This window comes from Ammospiza nelsoni, chromosome 24 (genome assembly GCF_027579445.1).
Source record: "Ammospiza nelsoni isolate bAmmNel1 chromosome 24, bAmmNel1.pri, whole genome shotgun sequence".
In the NCBI taxonomy this organism is placed as follows: Eukaryota; Metazoa; Chordata; class Aves; order Passeriformes; family Passerellidae; genus Ammospiza; species Ammospiza nelsoni.
Window position 1 is genome coordinate 6,069,960 of NC_080656.1, and position 27,628 is coordinate 6,097,587.

At 51.7% G+C, this 27,628-nt stretch overlaps 1 protein-coding gene across 1 annotated transcript in view; it reads left to right on the forward strand.

Moving 5' to 3' along the window:
* Nucleotides 1-25,754, forward strand: part of NECTIN1 (nectin cell adhesion molecule 1) — a 61,911-nt gene extending 36,157 nt beyond the window's left edge. The window contains exons 2-6 of the mRNA XM_059488352.1: nt 11,761-12,111; nt 13,254-13,556; nt 14,196-14,313; nt 16,051-16,202; nt 25,041-25,754. Of these exons, the coding sequence (XP_059344335.1) occupies nt 11,761-12,111; nt 13,254-13,556; nt 14,196-14,313; nt 16,051-16,202; nt 25,041-25,582 (1,466 nt within the window). The 3' untranslated portion in view covers nt 25,583-25,754. The remainder of the gene's footprint in view (nt 1-11,760; nt 12,112-13,253; nt 13,557-14,195; nt 14,314-16,050; nt 16,203-25,040) is intronic.
* Nucleotides 25,755-27,628: the final 1,874 nt, after the last annotated feature.

Genomic DNA, 27,628 nt, shown 5'->3' on the forward strand with positions numbered 1-27,628 from the left:
CAGGGAAGTGATTTGTGTTTGGGGGTGAGAGCTGCTGGAAAGGTCAGCTCTGGGGATGACTAAGGCAGGATGGGCTGGCAGAGTGGGGATGTTGGTGGTTTCAGAGGGAGGTCTCCTTCTGCTTTGTGGCTGTCATTTGAAAACTTCCCCAGAAGGGAAATTTCCAAAGAAAACTTTGGCCTGGCTTCATCCAAAATGCCCCCATTCCATGGCAAGCAAAGCATCCCATCCTGGCTGCACTCCTGCTCAGCGTTTTACCATAATGCCATTGCAAAGAAATGAGAGTCCACAAGGAAAAACCATTTCAAAGTTATCAAGAAGGCTTTATTTATTTTTTTTTTCAAAAATAGAATTTTGCCAAAATCAGCACGTTCCATTAGATGGTTTTGGCTTGGACTAAGTGACACTTTCCATCAGAAAAATATGCTGTGCTGGAAAATGTTCCACCAGCTCTGGTTATTTTTTCATAGCATGCTTTCCATTTTTGTGGCAGCCTCCAGTTTGAGCTGAGACAAAGCACACAGGAGTCCCCTGAGAGCAGTTGACCTCCTGGTCTCTGGAAGAGCAGGATGGCTCCCTGGAGCTCTCCCCAGTGGCACAGGAAAATCCATCTGGCTTCCACATCCCTCTGCACGAGGCTTGTTGCTCCCTGAGAAGGGAACAGGGAGCCTGGCGCTGATGTAGTTGAACAAAAGGCAATGAAATCACCATGAAAGGCAAGAAAATCTGTCAGTTAAGGCCAACTGAGCTGTTTAACCCTGAGAATCCAGGCCTGGTTTCTCCAGCACCAGGCTGGGGATGGGGAGTTGGCTCTTCCTTCTGCCTCTGCATGGATCAGATCTCAGATCCCCATGGATCTCCATGAGGAGCTGATTGCTTTTGGTCCTGCCTGGTCTCTCGTGGATCAGGACCTGGGGAACAGTTTTAGGGCAAATCTGTGATTCCAGCCTGCCACAGGGATTGAGAGCTGTGGGGATGCCAACCTTCCTGCTCAGAATTCAGGTGGAACACCCTGAGAGAGGCCCCCAGAAGTGCTGAAGGTTGTGTTTGAAGGGACACCTTTGTCCCTGGGCACTGAGGCACTCAGCACTGGTGTCACTCCACCTCCTGAGGGACATTTGTCATCAAATTCCCCTGGGTGTTGTGGCACAGCCCAGCTCCTCCCTGGGGCTACCTGGAAGCACAAAGCCACCTTGCTGGAGAATGGGATAATCAGGCATGGAGAAATCTTTAATTTCCCTTCCTGGAAGTTCACCTGTGTCCCTCATTGCGTTACAATCACTGAGATAAAACTTTTGAGTCTAAGTCCCCAGTTAACTCAGCCGAAGGAGCAATGAGAGATGTCCAAAGGGAAATGGGAGTTTGTGAACTCTCTGCAGGACAAATAATCTTTTTTTTCCTGCAGAATTCCCTGTTCCTCCTGCCTTGCCCTCTGGCCTCTCTGAGCCCTTACTGACAGCCCTCACCTTTCTGGGCAGGGTGGAGGGGCTGTACCTGGTTGGTGTCCCAGCAAAGCAAAGCCCAGGCAGCGCAGAGGATGGGGCAGGGAGCATGACCCGTGCTGGGAGGTCTCCCTGCTGTCTCTGACCCTCCCTCCCTGCTTTCCTCCCTGCTTTTCTCCCCCTCCCCATGCCCAGCCCTCCTTTAATGGGTGGTCTTGTCCCTTGTTTACAGTCCTGTCCCTTGCAGGCCCCTCTAAGCCCAGCAATCATTCCTCAGACAGCCTGGATGAAGGTTGGGACATTAATGGATGGCAGAGCTGCATCTCCACCCAGCACCAGGGTCACAGAATGGTTTGGGTTTAAAGGACCTCAAAGTTGATCCCATTTCACCCCCTGCCATGGGCAAAGACACTTCTCACCATCCCAGGGTGTTCAGAGCTCCATCCCCGGGCACTTTCAGGGATGGGGCAGCCACAGCTTCTCTGGGAAACCTGTGCCACTCCCTCACAGCAGAGAATTTATTCTTAAAATCTAATCTAACCCACTGTTTTTCAGCTTGTGGGATATTTCAGAAATGTGGCGCTGGCTTTGCTCAGAGGGTGAATGCCACACTCACCCCCTCAAAGTCTCTTCTTATTTCTGGCATGTCCTTAGCACAAAATCTCTGAGATTTGGTTGCAAGCAGTTTCCTTGTGGTTGGTAAAATCGTGAGCCACATTTTAGGAAACTTTAGTGGAGCTCTTACCTGGACAATGTTTAGGTTTCCACGCTCTGCCTGTTAAATGGATTTTCCACTTCATCTCCCCCGGTTTCCTCAGCCATGGAAATGAGGGTGACTCTGCCATTTGCATGAGGGGTGGGTGGGGCTGTGGGGCTCCCCACAAATGCCTCCATCCCTGCTTCCTCAGGTGGGAATTGCCACCATCCTCTGCACAACCCCACCTCCAGCCGGCTGAGGTTGCCGCTGCTTGCCTGGGTGGCCTTGGGCACATCTCTTTGTCATTCAGCACCTCTGATTTCCCCACCCCTGAAAGCAGGGGTAATAAGGCTTTCCTGCCTCTCAGGGTGTTGGAGGATTAATTAGTTGCTGTTTGAAAAGCCTTTTGAAGATGCAAAGCTTTTTTCCATAAATATGCAGAGTGATTCCTGCAGATGGGGCCCAGGTAGGGCCGGAGCTGTGTCTGCCTCTGCTTTGTGGAGACCATAAACCCAGCAAGAAATGAAATTTGTAGGAATTTCTTACACAAGGGCTTGATGATAAGGAAGCTGAGCAGCAGCAGGCTGGAAATCAAGCAGAGCACTGAATTTGGGGTTATTTGTACTCACTGTTCTTTCTGGGCTGTTGTTCACGGGCTGGAATCTTTAAACAACCCAGAGAAAGTTGGGAGGTCTGAGCCTTTCCCACTTCCCTGCAGAGATATCTCTAGAGCAAGATAAAAACACATTAAAAGAGAAATCTCAGGCAGGGAGCCAGCGAAGGGTGTCTGTCCATTGCATCTGTTGGTGCCATGTTTGCATTTGTCTTGTTTGCAAAGCTTTTCCCGACTTGTCAGCCACCAGAGCATATATCACATTCTCCTGGTTACAAAAAACTTGCTTGTTTCTGTCTTTCGAAACAAATTACAGAAGAACAGAGTGTGGCATTCCTGCTCGCGAGAGGAGGAAACATTTCTTTTTAACTTCGGGAGATAGTGAGATATCAGCAATATGTTATATCCTGAGAGATAATGGGAGGAAAGCAAAACCACAGGCAGAAAGCTGTGACTGTTAAACACACATTTCAGCTATAGGAAAGTCAGAGTTTTGATCTTCTCCATGAAAATTACAGGGCTGGCCAGCACCAGCAGGCTTTGGCAGGGGTGCGTTTTTCACCGCGTTTTGGACGCAAGGCCAGCGTTTGGATCTTTGATAATTTCCTGTGACCGGGCATCTCTGCTGATGAAAGAGGCTTGGTTTGAGTGGGGACAGAGGGAATTGGCTGCTGGGGCAGCCAGGGGAGGCTGCCAGTTATTAACCCTGGCGCTGAAGTCACGCCTGAGTCAGCAGAGTTTCGGCTTTGTCCCGTTCCCATTGTGGAGGCGAGTGAGTCACTCCCTGCTCCAGCCCTGAGAGCTCCCCCATTTCCTGCTCCAGCTCCACAGACCAGCGAGGGGAGGAAGGATCTGATGTTCTCTCCTTTTTCTGTGCCATTGAGTTTATTTTTATTTTTATTGAATCTCTTCAGTCTCAAGTTCCCTCCTTTCGGAAATGAGGCTCTCCATGGGTTACTATCTTGATCCCCTCTTCACAGCTCCTCATTAAATCTCTCCTCCTTAGCACCTGGAGAGCTCAAGGAGATTTAGCACTGGACCAGAGCTCCTTGAGCAATATCCAAGGCAACAAGGAAGTCAAAGAAAGAGGCAGAGCAGAGAAAACACTCGTGTGCATTTGGAGACTCAGCCCATCAAGATAAGGTCTCAGGACAGTCTCAGCTTAATTAGTTTCCCTCTTCTCAAAGCTCCAGCTTCTTTCCCTTCCTCCACACTTGATTTTCCAGCTTTTCTTCCCCACCCAACCACCAAATAAGCATTGGCTCTGCTTGTGGTCCTCTTTTCTTTTGCTTACAGGTTAGAATTGGTAAGCAAAAATACCTTGGTTTTTCCCTTGCTGGCAGACAGTGAGATGATTCCAGAGAGAAGAGTCTTGGATTTTTGGTTCTTTGTCTTTGCCTGGCCAGCTGCCTGCTTTTCCTAGTGCAGAATGTCATCTTGGACATGTCCACTGGTGGAATAGTGGATGAGCAGGGGCAAGCAAGTGGGCCGGGGTGTGGTTGTGGAGATACAAGAGGGGTGGGAAGATTTTTAATGCTACAATGGAAAGAGGGCAAATCAAAGGAAGGCACAAGCATTGAAGAGCTGGAGAGGCAATCCCACACAGGCAGTGGGGAGGGAAGGAGATGTGAGGTGAAAATTGCAGGACAAAGGGATTGGAGTTGCGAAACCAAGCGCTGGACAGGTGTGAGCAAGGGCGCAGAGAAGGAAAAGAGCTGAGGAAGGAGCTGGAGCCACATCCAGCCCACAGGAGAGGGGAAATGAGCCAAGTGGGCAGCAGTGGGCACAGCAGGCTGTGTGTGTGTGCTCAGGTGTGTGGGAGCTGGCAGCTGGATGAGCCGGGCGCGCTGGGGCGGGCCGGGCGCTGCGCGGCGCGGACGGAGCCTTTGTGCTTTGTTGCTGAGCACGGGCTTTGGGAGCTTTATTGCAGGAAGGCCTTTCCCAGTGCTGTGTCAGCTCTTTCTGCAGGAGCCCTGCTCTGCCAGCCTCCCTGCTTTTGCCATGGGGCATGTTCCCCTCCCCGTGACTTGGGGGGTGAAGCAAAGCAGCTGTGAGAAAGGCAGGGAAGGAACAGCAGGGAGGGAGAGCTGGGAGCAGAGGCAGGCTGCTGTTCCCATCCCACTCCCCTGCTTTTCCTGGCTGGATGCAGCTGGGGATGTTTGTAAAGTTGAAAAACTCGTGGTTTAGTCTGGTGGTCATCCCTGCCTCTTCCATCTGTGGCCCATCCCACCCTGGCCTCTGCTTTTCTTCCATCTCTTTCTATGAGGAGGACTGGGACAAGCATGGCCTCACTCTTGCTTGGGGCCTATGTGTGAATCCCAGCAGTGGCTCAGTGACCAGATTTCACAAAGTGTAACAGGGAATAAGTGGAGCATCGATGGATGAGGCCCTCTGGGGAAGAGCTTTCGTTCCAGGGGCTCCTGAGGCTGCTTTGTGCTGGGGATGTTTGCAAAGTTGAAAAACTCATGGTCTAGTCATCCCTATCTCTTCAATCTGTGGCCCATCCCACCCTGGTCTCTGTTTTTCTTTCCTCTTTCTATGAAGAGCACTGGGACAAGCATGGCCTTGCTCTTGCTTGAGGCCTGTGTGTGAATCCCAGCAGTGGCTCAGTGACCAGATTATAAGTGGAGCATGGATGGATGAGGCCCTTTGGGGAAGAGCTTTCATTCAAGGGGCTCCTGAGGCTGCTTTGTGCTCCATTTATCCAGAGAGGAAATCCTGCCCAGGCAGGAGAAGGCTTTATCCCAAAGGCAGCCAGTGATGGCCTGGCTGGAGACCTCGCTCGAAACAAGCCATTGACTGCTCCTGGGATAAAATCATCTCTGCCCTGGGCTGGATCTGGGTCTGAACCAGTGACCTTGATGAGAGGACCCCATGTTTCTCATTTGCAAGCCAAAGGCCAGCCCAGTCCTTTCTGGTTTGAGAGGGATTTATTTGGCTGAGGGCCAGGCAGGCCATTGTACAACGCTGCCATTTCCCGACAGCTCCCATAAATCTCTCCCAGCTCCCACTGGGAAGGGGGAAGGGATGCCTGGGCGTGCAGTTTCTCTCTTGGGGTGCCCCCACCCCATCCCAGTGTTATCTCAGGCCTTTCATGTGTAGCCATGTCACCTGGAGCTATAATCTTGCCACATCTCTCTCATCTCATCTTCCTTCTAAGGCTCCCCCTCTCCTTGTGTTGGAAACTCAAGTTTTACAATCCCTGTGGTGCTCAGGCTCTGCAGGGGTGAATCAGTGGAATGCAGAGAGACCTCCAGTGAAAGTCTGCTGTCACAGGAAGGGCCTGAGGTGACTCACTGGAGCCCACTGACTCACTGGAGCCCACTCCTTCATTGCAACGGGAGGCCCTGTGCTCCTGGAAGAGCAGCAGAATCCTGATTTAAATGCCTGGCAATCAATGCAAAACCTCCCTGGCAAGAGCAGAGGTACTAACCCCAACCTCCTGGCCAAGTGCCACCTCACAACTTTGCTTCTTGCCACCTGAAATTCCCCTGCTGGGATTTAGGATCTTTTCTCCCATGTTTCCCACCCTGCCTAGCACACCTGGGATGTTCCTCTGGGCTGCTGGAGGCTCTGTCCCACACAAGTTGTGTTTCAGACCTAGTTTTCCTTTGGAAAGATTCAGAGTTCAGAAACAACAGCAGAGAATTTTTTAAGTGCCACCAAGTGGAAAGTTTTGGGCTCCTGTTCCATCCCACTTTTCCTTCATGAAAAATTTGCAGTGTCTGTGAGAGATACAGGATGGGACATCACTGCCATGGCCATGGAACTGTCCCAAAATCAGGTCCTTTTGTGGGACTTTGTGCAGGTTGAAGTGTGATGCATTGATTTGCCCTTCTGTAAGATCCCAGCTGCTGTGACTAAGAATCAGGAGCTTTGTGACATCTGCATCAGTCATGATATTGCCACACCAAAGGGTGGCTCATCACACCCTGCCGAGGGCTGTTTCAGTGCCCTGGGGGGGAGATGAGTATCAGGGAGCAGGAGGGAGAGAAATCGGTGAGAGGCTCAGCAGAGGCAAGGTTGTGCAAAACAGAGTGCAGTTCACATGGCTCTTAACAAAGAGGCATTGAGTGAGGTTGTGACAGAGCTCACCCAGAGCCTGGAAATCATTTCCAGAGCTTTCTATACGGGAGAGCAAGAACCTGATTTGCAAGTGTGGGACAGCGCCTCCTGGGCTTTTAGAGAGAGGGTTTCCAGCTCCAAGAGCCACCACCTGCCACTTCTGCTGTGTCCCTGACAGGGAGTGCAGCCCTCCCTTCCCAGCCCATGTGCCTCAGGGCACCCCAAGCTGTGCACGGAGCCCCCGAGGCCTCGGTGAATATCTGGGCTTGGGATCGTGGGGAAAGGCATCAACACAAACCACTTCAGAGGCCAAGGTGGAGGAGTAGGATCTCCGAGGTCTGCACTAATGAAGTCTTGGCACCAACATGTCTTTGGCACACAGCTGGGCCCTTTTTGGTCCGCGACAAAAAAATAACACCACAAAACTAATGAATAAAATGCAAGTGGGCAAGCTGCAACCCATCCAGCTAATCCTTGCTCGGGTGCTGGCTGCCCCTGGGAGGTGTCAGCATGGATTGGTGGGCACTGGGAGATCTGGGCTGTGAAAATGGCAGGATTCATCCCCAGCTTTCTCCCTGCCCTACCAAGCGCACGGATCGTTCAGCAAAAGGAGAAACGCGGCCAATCCCAGCACTTCACACACACACACACACATCCAGCTGAATATGTTCAAACCTCTCCAGAGGCTGATTAGTGATTTTATTTTCTCCTCCTCTGCCGGCTGTGCGTGCTCATTGCCATCAATTATCTATGCATTTGCCCTGATGAATTATTGAGTGTGTAACGGGGTGAGGGAAGGCCCGCCAGCCCAGCTCAGTCACCTTGCAAACAAGTACTCAAACGAGCACTCTCCAGAGCGTGGCAGCAGCCAGGTTTGCCCTCTGGCTTCTGATTTAGGATGGGAAGCTGATCTAACAACCTCCCAAACCCCTTTCCCCCATCTGTCCCCCTTCCTCATCGCTGCATTGAGGTGTGGGTGCTCCTCGAGCAGAATGGGTGCTTTGTTTTCCTGATTTGAGGCTTGGGTGAGTGGAACAGAGAGAGTTTTTCCTGTCTTGCAAAAGAGTTGTTCAGTCACCTGGAAAGGAAGCGCGATTTCCGCGCTGTGTTTGAGGTTTTTCAGGGTGTTTTTTCTTTGTTTTGTTTTGTTATTTTGTTCTGCCGGGTGTTATTTTTTTGTTTTCCCTTTTCCCCTGGAGCCCTGAGAAAGTTTGGAATGTGTTTTTGTCAAGGCTGCTGCATGTAAGGGCCTGAATCCCAGCTTTGGCAGCATTTGGCTGTTGGCAAGCTGTCCTCACTCAACTGGCACAAGCTTTTTCCCTGGCCAGAAATCTGGCTATTCACACCTGGGTACTGAAGGCTTCTGCAGGACCATTGTGAGCTCAGGATCAGGTTTATCATCTCCAAAATCCACTTTTTCTCCAGTTTATGTGCAAACCCAGCTTGTTTTGATGCATGGGTCCCATGGCAGGGGGAGGGTAGAACTGGGAATTGTTGTTGCTGCTCAAGGTCAAGATAAATAACTTGATTTTTAAAAGGGTCAGTTCATTAATTTGCAGGGAAATCACAGCGAAAAGGAAGGACACAGTAATGATGGATGGAGTGAGGGACTGGACTGACCTCCCCTGTGCCATCCATCACATTTCCTGCTGGTTGAATGACTTTATCTCCATTCGAGAGGCACATCAGTGGAGGCCTTCAGCTGTGGCAGTGCTCACAGGGGTTCTTGGAATGAGGGAAGAGACAAGGATCTGACTCCATGTTTCAGAAGGCTTGATTTATTATTTTATGATATATATTACACTAAAACTATAGTAAAAGAATAGAAGAAAAGGTTTCATCAGAAGGCTAGATAAGAATAGAATAGGAAAGAATGATAACAAAGGTTTGTGTCTCGGCTCTCTGTCTGAGCTAGCTGACTGTGATTGGCCATTAATTACAAACATCCAAGATGGGTCAATCAAAGATCCAGCTGTTGCATTCCACAGCAGCAGATAATCAATGCTTACATTTTGTTCCTGAGGCCTTTCAGCTTCTCAGGAGGAAAAACCCCAAGGAAAGGATTTTCCATAAAAGATGTCTGCGACATTCAGCCTAGCAGTACTCGTGCCACGAGGGACTGCCAGCCCTGCAGGGGTGACCCTGAGGAGAATCTGGTGGCCTTCCACCCTCTCCTGTGTGCAGTTTGGCTCCTCTGCTGCTCCCAGGCACCAAGAGGAGACGCTGAGCCGTGACTTCCTGCGCTGGGCCGCTTTGTTGGGGTGTGGAAACTCCGGTTCAAAGGGCCCCGCCAGGCCCCGTGGGGGGTCAGGGAGCTTGTGGGGAGCAGAGCCAGCTCCTGTGGGGAGCAGAGCCAGCTGTGTGGCAGCGCCCCAGCCCCAGGCAGGCCCTGCTGGGGGCAACAGGCCTTGGTGGAAGCGGTGCTAATCACTCCGCGCTCCCCCGGCCCTGAGAGCTGAGGGAGTGCTGAGCACACCCACCCAGGCCGGGCCGTTCCCAAGGCCCTGGCTACGTGATTGAAGTGCTCCCCAGCAAGCTCCCACACGCTCTGGGAGGCTCTAGAGCCTTCTGAGCCAGACTGCTTGGCAAAGCTGTTCCTCACCTCGGCGGGTGTGGGCAATGCTCACCTCCAGGGTGGAAGGAGCAGCATATGCTGCACAGCATGGTGGAGACATCTCCCCCTCCCCTGTGCACCCGTTCTTCCTTTAGATCCCAGCGTGGCCTTGTCTAAACCCAGCCTGTGCCCTCGTTTCATCAGGGAGGATGTTGTGGGTGCTGGTGGTAGAAATGTCCTGCACTGTGTCCTGCTGGAACATCATGATCCAGAGAGGAAACACGGTCCAGATGACTGGGGACCATATTTCCCCTCTGGAGAAGGATTCCTCAGAGTGGGGATATCCTACCTTCTGCTTTGTGGAAGCAAAACTGTGGGGAAGCTGGCCCTGGCTGTGCTGGGAGGGGAAGGATGCACCCTGCCAGCCCCAGAGGACATGGTGGCTTTGTGTGTGCAGGCACTTGAGGGCACCAGTGCTTTGCTGTGGCTGCAAGAAGCTCTGGAGAACATTCCTGAGCACCCAGCTGCAGTGCTGGAGTGTGGGGCTTGGCTCGGGGAGCAAGGGGCAAGTCCATACAAAGCTCTGGAGGCCGAGTTTCGGTCGGAACTGCTGATGGCTGTGGTCAGTGGTGGCGTCTCGTGGCCAGGCTGGGTTGTTGGGGCTTGTCCTCAGGGTCACAGGAAGGAGAAGGGAGAAAGAAGAGGCGTGGATGAGAATTGGGGATTAGGGTAAGGCTGGGAACAGCAGGCAGGGAGTGAGAGGGCAACGTGGAGTGTGGGTGGAGAAGAGTTTTGTCTGCCTGCACTCGTGTGTGTGTGTCTGTCAAACTGCAGGAAGGAGACTCTTGGAGAGGTCCCAGGGCACATCTGCCACGGGGACCAACACTGAGGAGTTTATTTTAGCCTTGGACAGGGAGCCATTCATCCCTGGAAGAACAGAGCAGGGTGACATTTCTGTTAGGAGGTGCTGTCTTGTTTCTCTTGCTCTGTATTTTTCTTTCCCCAGCCCCTCTCTCTGTTCCATTACTCTTTCATGTTTCTCACTCTCTGTGCAGAACATGAAAGAGTTCTCTATCTTTTTTTTTTTATTATTATCCCTTTCTTTCCTTTCCTGCCCAGCTTCCAAAATCCATCCAATTGCAGATTCTCCCAGAAGCTGGGAGCAAAACCCGCTTTTCTCGTTCTTCCCACCTTGCCTCCCTGTTGTATTTATCATACAAATACTGGCTGTATAATTACCAGAGCATTATCTCTAAACACACAGATTAGGAAAAGACACAGTGGCAACAAAGATGAATTTCAGGGTCAGTCTGGTGGGAGATGCTTTTCTCCATCTGGCAGGGGAGGAATCAAATGAGACAGAAGAGCTGTCATGGACTGCAGCTCCCACTTCTCACCAGCACCTTCCACAGAACAGGGTGGAAGGTTCCTAAATTCAGCCACTTCTGGGGTTATAAAAAGGCCACAGAAATGATCTGGATGATACAGGGAGATCATGCAAGGTGCAGAGACAGTGCCTTAACATTTTTCTCATATGGGAATTATTGCTGCCCAGAAATGAGGGCTGAGTCTTTGCAGCTCCTTTAATTACTGCTGTAGCTCCAATGGGATTAAATGGATGTCTGAGTGTGTGTTAGCATATGTTGGGATGTGCTGTGCTGATAAACATCAGGGCTTTCACATGCCTGCAGACACACATGCCCTGCATATTTACCACAACTGACTCAGTGTCACCCGGAGCTGAAGACAAAAGGGAGGAAGGTGTTATTGATCCAGCCTTATGCCTTTGGGTGATGATGATGAGCTGGGCAGGTCATAGTGGGAGGAAGATGTTTATGACCAAGAATGAGGCTGCAGGTGGATGCAGAAGGTGCCTGTAGCCACATATTGCTCTTGTATCAGCCATGTCAATAAGAAACACAAGCCCTGTGAGGAACTACTGAGGGAGCTGGAGTTGTTTAGCCTGGAGAAAAGGAGACTCAGGAGTGACCTTATCACTCTCTACATCTCCTGAAAGGTGGCTGTGCCAGAGGGAAGAGCCAGAGGATGCAGCCTCAAGCTGTGCCAAGGGAAATTTTGGATGGATATTAGGAAAAAGTTTTTTATAGAAAGAGTGATAAAGTTCTGGAATGTTCTGCCCAGGGAGGTGGTGGAGTCACCATCCCTGGGTGTGTTTAACAAAGCCTGGATGTGGCACTGGGTGCCAGGGTTTAGTTGAAGTGTTGGGGCTGAGTTGGACTCGATGATCTCAAAGGTCTCATCCAACCTGGTGATTCTGTGAATTCTGTGAAACAAGTGCAATAAACAGAGAAATTCCTGAGCCTGATGCCAATAACCACAGTGCTTCTGGGAAGCCCCCAAACGCTCACAAGTTGCCATTTCATTGCAGGGCTGCAAGCTCAGAGTGTCTTGGTCAATGACTCCGTCTCGGGGTTCATCGGCACGGACGTGGTGCTGCACTGCAGCTTCACCAACCCGCTGCCCATCGTGAAGATCACGCAGGTGACGTGGCAGAAGGCCACCAACGGCACCAAGCAGAATGTGGCCATCTACAACCCCGCCATGGGCGTGTCCATCCTGTCCCCCTACAAGGAGCGGGTGACTTTCCGCAACCCTTCCTTCAAGGATGGCACCATCCAGCTGTCCCGGCTGGAGCTGGACGATGAGGGCGTTTACATCTGTGAGTTTGCCACCTTCCCCACCGGCAACCGGGAAGGGCAGCTGAACCTCACCGTGCTGGGTAAGGCTCTGCAGGGTGAACCTCCAGTCCAACAGAGCTGGAGGAAGCTGAGATTCACATCCTGGGAGCTCGGGATGAATTTGGGGTGTGAATTGTAGCTGGGATGGATTTTAATGTTTTAATGTTGACTGGGAAGAGGTGAAGAGCAGGGAGAACAAAGCAGGTGGTTCTGAGACAGCTGAGCTGTCAGACCTCTTCTTTTTCCAGGCCTCAATTCCCCTTTTCCCTCCACCTACACTCCTAATGTAGGTGCAGTAACAGTGACCAGGGCCCTGTGGGAGTGGTGAGTTTTAATGAGCGGGAGCTGTCAAGAGAGAAGAAACAACAGATTGATCCTAAACTCAATCAGAGCTTGTCCCTGGAGCTCAGGGCTGTGAGTGAACAGACCCCACCCAAGGTCTACATGAGTTGTTTCCTCTCCAATTTCAGTTCCTTTCTAACACAGGGATGAAAACCTCTGGGAGGAAAGGGCTTTCCATATATCTGTGCATTTAGGGCACCTCCACCATTGTTTCCCCATAAATGATGCAGGTTGATGGTGCAAGGTGCATAGGCACTGCCATAAAGCGATTACTATATGGGAATTATTGCTGGCAATTTACACACTCTGGACCCACCACAAGCCCTGTCACAGCCTCAGTGGTGTTAGACAGCTCTGGGGATGTAGCAAACAGAGCAGCACTGCTTTTGTAACCATCCCTTTGCACCCTTTTCTCCTCTTCCTCTGTGACCGTGATCACAGGGGTCTTAGGATGAGGGAAGAGACAAGGATCTGACTCCATGTTTTAGAAGGCTTGATTTATTATTTTATCATATATATTATATTAAAACTATACTAAAAGAATAGAAGGAAAGATTTCATCAGAAGGCTGGCTAAGAATAGAAAAAGAAAGAATGATGACAAAAGCTTGTGTCTCGGACAGAAAGTCTGAGCTAGCTGACTGTGATTGGTCATTAATTAGAAACAACTAACATGAGCCAATCAAAGATCTACCTGCTGCATTCTACAGCAGCAGATAACCATTGTTTACATTTTGTTTCTGAAGCTTCTCAGCTTCTCAAGAGGAAAAATCCTAAAGAAAAGATTTTTCATAAAACATGTCTGTGACACTCCTCCTCCTCCTTTCTGCACTCCCCTACAGCCAAACCCACCAACTGGATGGAGGGCACCAAGAGGCCTCTAATCGCCAAGTCTGGCAGGACAGAGAAGATCTTGGTGGCCACCTGCACGTCCTCCAATGGGAAACCCCCCAGCACCGTCACCTGGGACACAAAGCTGAAGGGGGAGGCGGAGTTCCAGGAGATCCGGAACAGCAACGGCACCATCACGGTGATCAGCCGGTACCGGCTGGTGCCGAGCCGCGAGGCGCACCGCCAGCAGCTCATGTGCGTGGTCAACTACCAGCTGGAGAGGTTCACCGACAGCATCACCCTCAACGTGCAGTGTAAGGGGCCTGGCACGGCTGGGAGGGCTCCCCCTGCTCAGGGCTGGGCTCTGGGGAAAGAGGGGTTTGGGTTGGGCTGCTGGAGGGGCTGTGGTTGTGGTTTTGAGAGTGAGAACTGAAAGGATCCTTTGGAATAATTGTGGGTTTTCTCTTTTTCCTTCCTTCCTTCTTCCTCTGCTTCTGCTGTGTCCCTTTTGCTCCCCTTCTCTCTCTCTTTTGCATTCCCATGATCTTTCCCTCCTCATGTTTGTCTCCTTCCTCCACTCCTGCCTCATCTCTTCTTATTTCACCTTCTTCCCTTTCCTTTCCCACATTCCTTGTCCCATCACCTTTCCCTCCTCGTGTTCTCTCTCCTTCTCCCACTCCTGCCTCCTCATCTCTCCCTATCTCATTTTCTCCCCTTTCCTTTCCCACATTCCTTGTCCCATCACCTTTCGCTCCTTGAAATCTTTCCTTCTCCCACTCCTACCCCCTCACCTCTACCTATTTCATTTTCTCCCCTTTCCCACAATCCTTTCATCTCCTTTTAATCTCTCTCCTTTTCCCACTGTGCCCCTCATCTCTTCCCACCTCATTTCCTCCCCTTTCCTCTCTCCTTTTCCCCCCCTGCTCTCCTCCCTTTTCCCCCCACCCCTGCAGATGAGCCAGAAGTCACCATCGAGGGCTTTGATGGCAACTGGTTCCTGAACCGCAAGGATGTGAAGCTGATCTGCAAGTCTGATGCCAACCCCCCAGCTCACACCTATGAGTGGAAGCTGTAAGTGTCCCCAGAGCCCTGCTGCCAGCAGCAAATGTCACCTCCCAGCAGGGACAAGGAGTCTCTGCAGACACCTCACTCACCCTGTGGTCACTTAGGGCCCAGTCCCATTAGTGTCAGCGGTGTCACCCCAAGGTACAGCCTGTGCCTGTGTGGGGGTGGCTGCCAGCTCAGTGCAGCCTCAATATCCAGGGAAAATTCCCCTTTCTCACCTCCCTGGGATCATTTTCTGCCCTGGTGACGTGAGGCAGCTGAGATGTGACAAGGTGATTCACGTGCCCAGAACCACCAAGTGCCTCGGCAGCAGAGCTGGGAAAGAACCCAGGATTTCCCTGCTTTGAAAAGGCACAAGTAACACAAAATTTGTGTGTGTGTGTGTGAACAACCTTCCCCTGGAATCAGCTCCTCACGTGACTGGCATTAAACAGCAGCAATTCCTTGTCCTCAGGTTTCCAGCTTTTGGCTGAGCACACTAAAGGGACTTGAAAAGTGAGTGAGGGGTGTCTGGGCAGTCAGGTGGGAATTGATACAGCCTGATGTGGTTCTCCTGCTGCTCTTTCTTCTCTGTAAGCACTCATGTAGCTTTAAAAGAGGAAGATCAAATGGATCCTTTCTTCTTTTCAGCTGGCATTTGTCATCAGGAGAGAGGCTCTCAACATGGCTTTGCAAGGAGCACATTCTCTCTCATTCCACTTCCCAGATCAAACTGTTCAAAGTGAAAGTCTGAAGAGGATTGTTTTTCTTGCCTTTTTTCCTAGTTCTCCATCCCCAGCTCTCTCCATCTGTTGGTTCTGCCAGTCTGACTTAAAACTCTGAGGGGCTCTCTGGGTTCCTCACAACATTTCCAGGAAAGCCTCAGAGGCAAAAACGCACCCAAAAGCAGAAGAGATGCCACTTGAGGCAATTTCTGTGCCTGGAATGTAAAACCCAGCAGTGCTTTTCCTCTCCTCCCATTTGGGTGGTGATGAGCAGCAGTCAGAGGAGGCAGCAATCCCACACCACCCCTTTGAGCACCCTGTGCTCTTGTTTTTGTAGGTTCAGGGCTCTGTAGGACCATGGTTAAGGTGTTTCTCCATCAGCTTTGGGATTGTTGGCTTGATGCAGCTGGAAAAATTGTTTTCTGTACATATGTGTACATGTAGACATGCAGAATACATGCATTTAGGCACTGCTTTACAATCCTAATTATACCCCCGTTATTCCCTTTTGTTTCTTATAAATTGCTGACAATATGTGCACATTTGGGTTGGGAGGAGGGGAAGGAATTACTTGAGTAATTTTTAATTGCCTAAGAGGAGTAATTACTTTACTTTACTTCAGTAATTAAGAACAACCAGGCCATGTGTGTCTTTTCCTAACACACAGGGGCTTTTTTTTTAAATTATTTTTTTCATCTGCCTTTGTCAATTTATTTTCTGTATCTCCGGGTTTAGTTTTGCATTATTCCAGTTTCACACTTTGTGACGTGAGCAGGGCTCTAAATCAACACTGCTGTGCTTGAAATTAACCCTGGCTGATCAGGAGAGTTAAATGGGCAGGAAATTGGGTTTAAAACAAGCTCAGGTTGTGTCCCTTTCGTGCCTACATCGATGGGGATTTTCCAGCCCACATTAATGGGGATTTTCCAGCCAGCACCTCCAGCTTCCCCACCTGCCCAAGGGCAAGCACAGACCCAGAATGTTGCTGTCACCTCTGGGTGTCACCTGTGGGGTCAACCATTGTCTCTGTCCCCACCAGGCCAAACGGGACCCTGCCAGGGAGTGTGGAAATCCAGAACAACACCATCTACTTCAAAGGGCCCGTGTCCTACAGCGTGGCTGGCACCTACGTCTGCGAGGCCACCAATGCCATCGGGACACGCTCGGGCCTGGTGGAGGTCAATGTCACAGGTAGGACAGCACCTGGGCTGCTCTGCAACATGGAAAAAACAAACTGGGGAGGGACACAAAGGTGTGAGCACCTGGGCTGCTCTGCAACATGGAAAAAACAAACTGGGGAGGGACACAAAGGTGTGAGCACTTCTGTGATGGTGTTCTTAGGATGAGGGAAGAGACGAGGATCTGACTCCATGTTTCAGAGGGCTTGATTTATTATTTTATGATATCTATTATATTAAAACTATACTAAAAGACTAGAAGAAAGGATTTCATCAGAAAGCTAGCTAAGAATAGAAAAGGAATTCAATGATTACAAAAGTTTGTGTCTCGCACAGACAGTCCGGACAGCTGGACTGTGATTGGTCATTAATTAGAAACAATCACATGACACCAATCACAGATCCACCTGTTGCATTCCACAGCAGCAGATAATCATTGTTTGCATTAGTTCCTGAGGCCTCTCAGCTTCTCAGGAGAAAAAATCCTAAAGAAAAGGTTTTTCACAAAATGTGTCTGTACCACAGCACCATCTCCTCAGTCACACTGTCTTCTTTCAGGGTGGGAATCTCCTGAGGGAAATGGGGCAGTGGAGTTCTTGGCTTTGTGCTGGTGTTGCACTGGTTTGCTGTGGATTTTCTCCTTTCCTCTCGTGGTCTTTTTTCTTTCCTACACCAATTCAGTTTGTTCCCCCCTCATCTTCTGCTTTGGATTCAGAGAGATTGTTGTACATGCTAACAGCAGAGGCACGTCAGGGAGATATTGATCAGAACAAGGGGCAGGGTGAGGATGTGGACTGCCAGAAAGGCAGGAGATGGATGAGTCACTTGTCCACGATGGTGTTTGGTGTTCCTGGTGTTGGGCAATTCTCATGATTCTTCATTTGAGCTCCTTGCAGTGCTGCTCTGTGAATTCACTCACCTGCCAGGGATCCCTGTGGGTGCTGGAGGAGCTTTGGGCTCCAGGGAGGAGCAGCATCCCAGGCTGCAGGCAGTGGGAAGTGATGCTGTGATGCCACAGAGACAGAAGGGATCTGAGGGCCTGCAAAGCACTGTGGCCACAGGAGGGAGGGAAAGATGTGGGCAAGCTGAGGTAGCGTCAGGGAGAGAAAGTCATGTCAGGAAACAGCTTCGAGAGAAGAAATAACATATGGCAGTGACCTGATTTCTGAAAGTCAGAGTGACATTGTGAGACATCACCGAGGGGGAAAAGTGGCTGTGGGTGTTTCAAGAGCAGGAAAGGGACAATTATCCCATTCCTTTGGGGCAAAAGGAGCCATTTGGGTTATCAGGCAGTGACTCAGGAGGGCTGGAAGTGCTTCTTGGAGCAGTGAGGTGGGGCACAGCCACACTGCAGCGAGCTCTGGGCTGCAAACAGCCCGGACAGGATGGGCAGTGAGGTGAATGAGGTGCACTGGGTGCTTCCAAGGCACGGGGAGCACAGGACAGCCTCCCAGGGCTGTTACCTCTTGCTCTGCCCAGCCCAAGGAACTCAGAGCCTCTCCTGCCACCCCAAACCTTGGGAGTTGTCTGACCTGAGGGTGATGAAACCCCAGCCCCTGCACCAGTTTCTCTGCTGGTAAATGCTGAGCAAGCACAGAGCCGAGTCTGGGGCAGCTAAAATTAGCAATATCTCCATGTTTGGCACCTCAGCTCCCTTCTCTAACTTGGGCAAACCAGGCTAAGCTTCCTCTGTCCAAGTGCTTGGAGGTCAATGGGTGGGATGTGCTAATTAGATGCTAATTACCCGGTATTTGTTTATGATCGTTATCACTGGAGCAGGCCTTTCATTCACACCTCCTGTCCTGGATCCCTGCCTGCTGAAGTGTTCTGGTACAGCCATTTCTCTGGGGGCTGTTTCTTGTGCCAGGGAAAGGCACTGGGAGAACAAAGCCCTTTGTGCCCAGCCCTGCCCAACCACCCAAAACCAGGACAAGGTCATGGCCAAAATCAGCTGCTGGGGAGTTGTCACCTCGGTGTTCCTGGGGCAGTGCTTGGTTCAAGCTGAGCTGACTCCCTTTGGCAGCAGAAATCCATCCCACACAGTGTCCACAACCTTGGGGCATGTTTGAAACAGTGAGCAGAGCTTAAAAACCTCCAAGGTCAGCCCCAGATAGAGAGAAGGAGGTGGAGTAGGGAATGAAAGAGACTTTGAGAGTGAGAGGCTCTCACTTGCCATCCCTCCATAGCCTCTGTGTCCATTTCTTGCTGTTATTCTTGTTGCAGCTTGAATTGCTGCTAGTAAAGTCCAGGGTGGGGTGTAACTTAAGAGAAGCCCCTCCAGGCCTCCACAATTCTGCCTGTCCAGCCACCCCATATCATTTGGGGTGTCAGGGCACGAGGCACAGCCTTCTCTTTGTGTTTCCTGCCCGTTTTTGATGTGTCTCAGCACCACAGTGGCACTGAAGGTGGCTGCACCAGCTCACCTGCACAGGCTCCTCCAGACACGAGGGGCTGTGGCTTCCCCCTCTGGAATTTGGAATTGTCTCTTTTCCTGGTGTTTTTATAAAGGACTGGAAAAGAGCATTGTTCTCAGGCTCCACCAGCACAGGGCTGGCAGGATTTTTGGGGTTGTGCCGTGTCTGCCTGCCTCTAATCTCAGCTGGTTCCCAAAGGTCCTGGCTGTGGGGATGAGGTTAAATGAGAGAGAATGAAGGGCACACCCACAGCTACCCTGTGAGGAGGGATTAACAGCCAACCCCACAGGCCAGGCCTGCACCACATAATAAAAAAAAAAATCCTTTAATAATTCATGGGATCTGAATATGTTTATCCAGCTCTCCCTCAGGAGCGATTAGGCCGGTGCTGGGGAGGGCTCACCCTCCTCACTCAGCTATTACAGGTACATTTGTTTGGGTCTTGCAGGCAATTTAGGGATTGTCAGTGGACCACGAAACCTCTTTCAAGAGCTGCATGCAATAAATGGAGTTCAATCTAGTGAGCAGCCAGCCTTGGGAGGAAAAAAAAAACAACACAGAAGGCTGATGCAGAGAAAAGCCTGCAGCAGCTTTTCCCCTTTCTGTCTCCCTGTTCTACCCCCTTATGCCACCCAAAATCTTCCCTCCAGGCCCCAGAGAGGAAAATGCAGGGCTGGTCCAGCCCCCTGATGGGGAGGGCAATTTGTTCAGAGGGAGAAGGCTGAATGCTTCTCGGAGAGTTATGGAGCATTAAAGAGATTGATAAGTGGAAATTTAATATTTTATTCCAGCAATCTGTTCCCCTAATAGCTTCTCCTGCCTTGCAGGACCTTTGTCAGTCGCAGGCAAGCCATGTAGTGTGACATGTAACTATTTATTACAGGCAGTGGGTGACAGAGTAAAAGGCTGTGCTTACGGACTGCACATGTGTGGTGGTCCTGAACAGAGAACTGGCCATGGAAATTCACCTGTGTGATCCAAATCTGCATCCTGGCCATGGATATTCACCTGTGTGATCCCATTTGTGTCCTGTTTATGGACATTCACCTGTGCGATCCCATCCTGGCCATGAATATTCACCTGTCTCATCCCAATCTGCATCCTGGCCATGGATATTCACCTGTGTGATGCTAATCTGTATCCTGGTCATGGACATTCAAATGTGTGTGACCCCAATGGACATTCACACCATGGATATTCACACCTGTGCGATCCCATTTTCATCCTGCCTGTGGACATTCATGTGTGTGTGACCCCAGTGGACATTCCCACCTATGTGATCCCATTTTTATCCCGCTTATGGACATTCACACCTGTGTGATCCCATTTTCATCCTGGCCATGGATATTCCCACCTGAGACTCCCAGTTTTCAGCCTGCCCATAGAAATGGTTTTCCCAAAGCTGCGTGCACAGGGCAGGATGAAAATGGGAATTTTGGGAAATGGGAATTCCTGCACAGGGCAGGAATAGAACATTTGCATGTGGAAATGTCCATGAATTCATGAACATGGGCTTTTCTGGGTGCAGCAGAGCATGGACACACCCTGCCCCCATGCAGGAAACATTCACCCATTTGTGCACTGGCTCTAGCTAGAGGAAGCACAAGGAGAAAGGGAAAAAATGGCAAATGGACCTGGGGAAAAAAAAGTCAAATAGACCTTTGAAGGAGACTCACAGAGCTGGGGCAGCAGGGAGAGCCTGTGCCAGCAGCTCTGCAGTCTGGCCTTGGATGTGCTACAGGCTGGGGGGGAGGAAAAGCTGGCAGGGGTTGCTGACCCCCCCTGCTTGGCTCCCAGCAGGGAGTTATTTACACACCAGCAGCGCTCTCGTCCCAGCAAGGTCACTGCAAACAGCCCTGGGGCTCTCTGGAGCTGCTGCCACACAGCACTGGCTGGGAAAAGCCCTTTCTGGGAAGACCTAAATGCCAATTCCTGCAGCAGGTGCTCCCAAAGGCAGGCAGATTTCGGTGGGAGGATGTGGGGCCGGGGGGAGCAAGCCCCGGGGAGGGGGGGTCTGGCTGATGCTAATCCTGCAGAGTGGCTGTGCATCCTGTCTGGTGGCATCTGTGCCAGCTGCCCCCACCGGAGCAGGGCCTGACTGACAGGGGATAGGTGACCCGAGAGAGAGATTAAAGCCTAAGACACGTTTGGCATCTGGCCCGAGAGCTGTCACACTCTGAAAGGCCGGGGGCAGCTGCTGCACTGCTGGATTAGCTGCCAGTGGTTGTTCCATCCCCTCCCGCCCTGCAGGAACCCCTGGGAGGGAGGAGAAAGCTTGGAAAGCTGGAGATGGACATGGCAGAGGTGCAGGGGGGAGGGAGGAGGTCAGCAGTGCTCCGGGCTTCTCAAATTGCAGCTTTGTCCCGAGTTTTCTCCTTATCTTGCCTTGTGTACATAACTCAACACACGAGCAAAGTCCTGGGATAATTTGGCGTGGGCTGTTCCGGCAGGGAAAGTTTGCCATCAGCAATCTGGCTCCTGAGCAAACCCTGCAGGGTCATTTCTGTATTTGCTGAGGCCATCTGGGAACTGGGGAGCCCCATGAATACGTTGGAATTCAGGTCCTGTTCCTCCCTGGAGCTGCTGTTCACGTTGTGGGGATGTTTGGTTTTCCAAAGCAAAAGGAAACCCAGAGTCTTCCTCTGGAAGAGCTTGGGCTGACACATGTCCAGCAGATAATTCCTCATGGAATGGACAAATGTCCATTTTCTTGGACATTTTCTTCAGTGAAAATGACATTTTCTTCAGTGCCCGTGGCTACAGGGAGAATTTGGGCTGGTGCTGGCTTTTCCCTTGCTCCTTAGGATTGAGGGGAAAAGGAGGGTAATGGGGCTTAAAGGAAAAACATGTCCACAGGAAGCAGTCTTTTAAAATATCCCAGCAGATGAGCAGAAGAGCTTTTGAAAGCTGATTTCCAGTGGATCTGCATATCACAGAAGAATTACTGGGTGTCTAAAAATACCCTTTTTCTGATCTGGGCCCTTCCTGCTCTTGGGAGCAGCCTCCTGTCCCTCTGGGTTCTCTGATGTCTAATGAGGTTTGGCTCCCATCTCTAGCAAGGATCCCACTCCAGCCATCTCCAGGAGCTTTCTGATAGGGATAATTTCAGCTCCTTCTGTCACACAGCACTAAAATTGGCCAGCAGGTTGAAAAAAGCAGCAGATAAAAGATTGATGGACAGGTGTGATGATTTGCATGCGCCTCATTTTTATTGAAAAACAGCTTTAAGAGAAAGATGAGATTCTTTCAAACCTCTACTTTTGAAGCCACTCTTGTGATGGGGAAGGTTTGGGGAAGTTTGTGGCCTCCCTGTTCAGCCCTGGGCTGCTGCAGGAAGAGGGCAGGAGATGCCTGGAGCCTCGCAGAGGGATCAAAGGGAACCTGTGGGCTGGGCCAGGTGCCAGGCTGAGCCCGGGGTGAGCTCCTGTCTCTCTGCCGGCTCTCCCAGCTGCTGTCCCCAAGGTCTGGCTGCTGGCACAGGGACAGGAAGCTGGGCTGAATGCAACAGCTGGCAGAGCTGGGCACGGGCAGATAGTGTTGCTGCTTTAATTCCTATTCATACAGCACTCCCTCTTTTTATAAGGGCTGGGGGGTGGCGGGGGGGGAGGCTTTTCATGCTGGCATTAAAGCCTGGCTTGTTCCCCCTCCCTCGGCTCCGCTGTCTCCTGTTTCTCCAGGCTGCTTTTCACAGGGGCTTTAATTCTCTCCAGACTCTTCCTAATGGATTTTTCACATGGGGCCCCCGAGCACACTCAGGGTTCCAGAAATTTCACGCTCCCCCCTCGGACACAAAAAAAGGGGATTCCTTTTCCCACACTTCCCCCTCTCCCCTTGGTGTTGCTCTGTTTGAAACGAGGCGGGATCCCAATTTGTGGGATTGGTGGACATTCTGGTGGTGAATGGATCTGGATGCGGGGACAGGTGACATGCTGGTGCCCGCTCACCACCTGCCATGCTGAGGCATCTGTCCCAGGGCACAGCCCCTCCTTCCTGCCCAGGAGCAGGGCAGTGTCCACCCTGTTGTGGAGCCAGCACGGGTCTGTGCCGCCATCCAGTGGCAGTGCTGGGCTCTGGAGGGGCCAGACCCCCTCGTCTCCCAACACTGACCCACCCCAGGGACCCCCAGAGCCCCCCTTGGCCCGGGGCTGGAGGGAGGATGAGGAGGGAGGAGCTCTGTGGGTGATCAGGGGGTGATTTGATCTTCCCTCTGTTTTCCTTCTTTCTTTCTTTCTCCCTGCCCACAGTCTGGGTTTGTTTTTTCTGGCATGGGGATGAGATGAGGGGAGAAAATAGATCCTGGCTTGAGGAATGTGTGAAATCCACCAGGGATGGATGGATGGATGGATGGATGGATGGATGGATGGATGGATGGATGGATGGATGGATGAAAAATGGATGGATGGATGGATGGATGGATGGATGGATGGATGGATGGATGGATGTGTTCCTGCTCGTGTCCACAGTATTGGCAGTGCCACGGAGGTGGCGAGTGCTATATCAGGGGTGGGCAGCACAAAAGGCAGGGAAAAAATAAAAATCTCCTGAGAAAGGTAGGAAAACATCCCCCCTTTTCTCTGCATGCATCCAACCTGGGCTGTCAATGAGGCTTTTAACAGGAAAGTGGGCCAAGCTCCTTTAGGAATCAGGCACAGCCTTCTCCTCTCATATCTGTTCTCAGAGCTGGGGGCAGAGGGATCTCTGAGGTTTGGTAGGGGCAGAGGGAGCAGTGTGGGTGTTGTGTGGTTGAAGCTGAGCCCTCAGCAGGCAGGACCATGAGGGGATGGACGTGACTGTCCCTGGTGTCCCTGCAGAGAGGATCTGCATTAACCAGCTGGCTGGGACAGGCCTTCTGTTGATGCAACATGTGGCTTTGGCTTTCCACAGCCCAGCCCCGGCTCCCCGTGCTGCAAGACATGCCCTTGCTGCTTCTCTAAGGCTGTCTTTGGGAAAAAATGCTGGCTCCTGCCTGCACAGCATCCTGCTCCTCATTGTGGCTGCAGCAGGGACCCTCCATCTGTCCCCCAGCCCACTCTGCCCACTGGGCTGCTCTCTGTGTGGGTTCAGCCTTGGGAGGCTCTGCTCCAGGCAAGTCAGCACTGCAGAAACCAAGAGGCTGTTGTTGGGTTGATGTTTCAGGAAAGGCAGGAATTAATCATCTCCCAGGCACAAAAAAACCCTAAAACATTTATGGCTCAGGCCAGCAATTGCTCAAATTCAGTGCCCTTGTCCAAAACTGCAGCTGTTGCAGTGCCTGCACTTGGGGGAAGCTCCTTTGTCCCTCTCCCTCAGTGGCTGGGCTAAGCTGTGCCAGCAGGGAATGGAGGAGGGTGGCAGCAGTCCCCTTTGGATCTGCTGCCTCTGAGCCCCCCACAACCTTGGCTGTGCTCGGGGATGCTGACTTTGCTGCTGGGGGAAGAACTGAAGGACAGGAGGTTCCAGGGTTGGCAGAGAGGCCTTGGGGGTGGGAAAAGCACTGGGAGAGACCTCATATGCAAAAACAAGGCTGCCACAGGGCATTAACAGGGCACCTGCTGCCTAAATTGGGAGGCAGGTGAAGGGCTGAGACAACCATTTGTGTTTGATGCCTGCTGGACGCGGATGTTCAACAGGCTCTGAGCTCAGCCAGGGGCTGTACCTGTGCCCAGGAAGGTTGATTGAAGTCCTGGCTCAAACTTTATCTGTGCCAAAGTGTAGGTGTTAAAGCGCATGAAAGAGAACAGAGCTGCTTTCTCATCTCTTTCCTCTGCCTCCTTTTGAGTTATTTTTTTTATTTTTTTTTTTTAATAGGTCAGGGTAGGAGCAAGATTAGCAGGAGGAGTGGCACTGTGCTGGCCAGGGAAGGGGAAGAAGCAGTGGGAGGGCTGTGTCCTCACGCTGCAGGGTCAGCACAAGGGCTCAGGAGCCAGCAGGGCTCTGAGCAGCCACAGGGCACCTGTGGGTGGGGGATCACAAGGTGCTGCTGCCTTGGTTCTAATCTGGGCTGGGATGTGAGGAGAGGATGCAGAGCTGCTGGGTTCACCATGGCACCTGTCTATGCCCACCCTCGGGTGGGGTTTGGGGTTTGCTCCCTGTCAGGAGCACTCTCAGGGAAGCTGGAATTCTGTCAGCTGCTCAAACGGAGCGCGTCCGGACTCACAACTCAGGGCTGGTGGGATGTGAGCACACATGGAGCCACCAGGAGGGCTGGGGAGGGTAAAACCACTGCTTCCAGCCTGCTGGGCTCCTGCATGAGGCTTGGCCAGCTTGGCACGGCACCTTCCCCTTGCTGAGGACACCCCTGTTCCCCTTTCCCCAGTTTTTCCCTTCCCTGTTCCTTACCCTCATCTTCCCACCCCCTCACCCCCCCGCCCCAAACTGGCAATGAGAGCATGGAGGGGAGGGCGCGTTTCCGCATGGTTTGACACTGTTCCCCCTTCCATCTGTCTTTTCCTACCCAGAATTTCCCTACACCCCGTCTCCAATCGATGATCACAAATCCATGGTGCAGCCGAACATCCCCACACCGGTGATTGGGGGCATAGTGGGAGGCGTCTCGCTGGTCCTGCTGGTGGCCGTGGTGCTCTTTGTGGTACTCCGGCGCCGGCGTCACACCTTCAAGGGTGACTACAGCACAAAGAAGCACGTGTACGGCAACGGCTACAGCAAGGCTGGCATCCCACAGCACCACCCCCCCATGGCCCAGAACCTGCAGTACCCCGACGACTCGGACGACGAGAAGAAGCCGGGCCCCTTGGGCGGCAGCACCTACGAGGATGAGGATGAGGATGCCGGAGGAGAGCGCAAGCTGGGCGGCCCCAAAGCCTACGAGGAGGATGCCAAGAGGCCTTACTTCACCGTGGACGAGGGCGAGGCCCACCCCGAACCTTACGACGAGAGGACACTCGGCTTCCAGTACGACCCCGAGCAGCTCGACCTGGCCGACAACATGGTGTCGCAGACCGACGGCTCTTTTATTTCCAAAAAGGAGTGGTACGTGTAGCTCCACGCCCCTCTGCTACACTCACACACGCTCACACACACTCACCAACGCTCACCAACGATGCCCTCCCTCCCCTGCATCCCTCCCGCGCACGCCCCGGCCCCGCACAGACTTTTTGGATGCTGGGGGCCAGCGGGGAGGGAGGGTGGCTTTGCTTACGGATCATTTTTTGGGGAGGGGGGGCGGGGCTCGTGCGGGAGGGCGGGCGGGAGGTCGGGTAATTATTTTCTCTCGGTTTTGGTTTTTGGCTTTTTTAATTTCTCTCTTCGACGACTTTCGTCCCCTTCTGTGGTGTTTGTATTGGTCGGTGGCTTAGGTGTTACTCTTTGCTTTAACGACTGTTGCCCAGCCTGTATATTACACTCTGTTTGTGTCTTCATGTCTCAGAGTGCCCTTCCCTCCCCGAGGCTTCCTCCTCCCGCTCCCACCTCCCCTGAAACACTGGAAATTTGTTTGTATGTTGTCTTCTTTGTTTGTTTTTTAACCTTGGGAGGGGGGCAGGTGGGCTGTCCGTAGGACAGAGCCAGGAGAGTTTTATGGCAATGGAAACATAGGTGCCATTATCAGGTGAATGGATTTTGGTTTTTTTTTCCCCAATCACTTTTTTTTTGTTGTTTTTGGTGGGGTCTGGATGACATTCCCATTGCCTGCTGCACACCTGGAGAGAACCACACTCAGTTTTTAATGACTCAATAAAAGGAAAATGAGGAGAAAGGGAGGAAAAAACACCCTAGACCAAACCCCAGGTGTAGGGGCTGATAGCAGAGCAGGGAAACAAAACTGCCATTTTCCTCCTACGATTTATTATCGCCTGGCTTTTCATTTCTCTGTCTTTGTTTGAGTGTTCTTTTAAACGAAAGAAAAGGAGTATTTATTGCTGACACTTTTCCCCCCGTGATGGCTCAGAGAAAGGCTGGCTCTTTTTGTTCTTGTTGCTGTTGTCATTGCTGGTACCAGCCACAGAGCAGTTCACTGGGGCACCCCTGTGCCGGGCACATCCACTGGGGAAGGGACCAACTGAGGACACTTTGCTTCCACACATTCACTGCCTTCAGCCATGCTCTGCACACCCCGGCAGGGCAGGACCAGCCCCTGAGTTTTATTTTATTATACCACTAAGACTTAATTGTCATGTGTTTACACTTTATTTTTTATTTTGGTCAGAGCACGGGGGTGCTCCTATCTCCCTCTCTCTCTCTCTCTCTCTCTCTCTCTCTCTCTCTCTCTCCCCTAGCAACAACCCCAGCCCGTGGCTGCACCACGTAGGTGGCATTGATTGCCACTTTTCCAATCTCACATCCCTCTCCTGAGCACAGCCTTGGCAGACAGGGTAGGAGGGATTGAGCCTGGGGTATTGATCTTTCCCTCCTTGCCTTGAGCCACGCCGTTGTGCTGGGGGGGTTTGGATTGCTGCTATCTCTGCTCTGTGAATAAATGGGATTCCAGACTTCAGGGCTCTCTGTCTCACACCGACCATCTCCAAATTAGATTCACTGGGTTGGGGCTTATTTTTCTTCTTGTGGGTTATATTTTTTTTTTTTTAATTCCATGTATAAATAAATCTTTTGTTTGAAAAGAAATCCCCAGTTTTCTGAGCTGTATTATCATGCACATCTAAAAATAGCAGGACTAATTCTCCTCCTGCCTTACCCGCTGGGTTTTGTTCCACAGCAGTTATCCTGCTGCAGAAAGGGAGGAGGCTGGAGAGGCAGACCCACACAGATGAGTCAAGGTCAGATCTCTGATCCAGGCAGCCTCCAAAGCTTTCCTTTCCTGTGAGGTGCTCACTGCAGACCACAGCCTGAGCCCTCCCCAGCGTGCCCTGATTGCATTAGTGGGGTAGGGCAGTGGGCAATCCAATTGTAGGGCTGTAATCTCTCTGCTGTTCCTGCCAGCCCCCTCAGGCTTCCTGGCTCCTGGCACCACAGCCACATGCCACAGGAAGGCTGCTCTGTGTCCTTTGAGATCCAGGGCATGCAGAGATTCCCTGGACAGCCACATGCCACAGGAGGGCTGCTCTGTGTCCTCTCAGAGCAGGACAGGCAG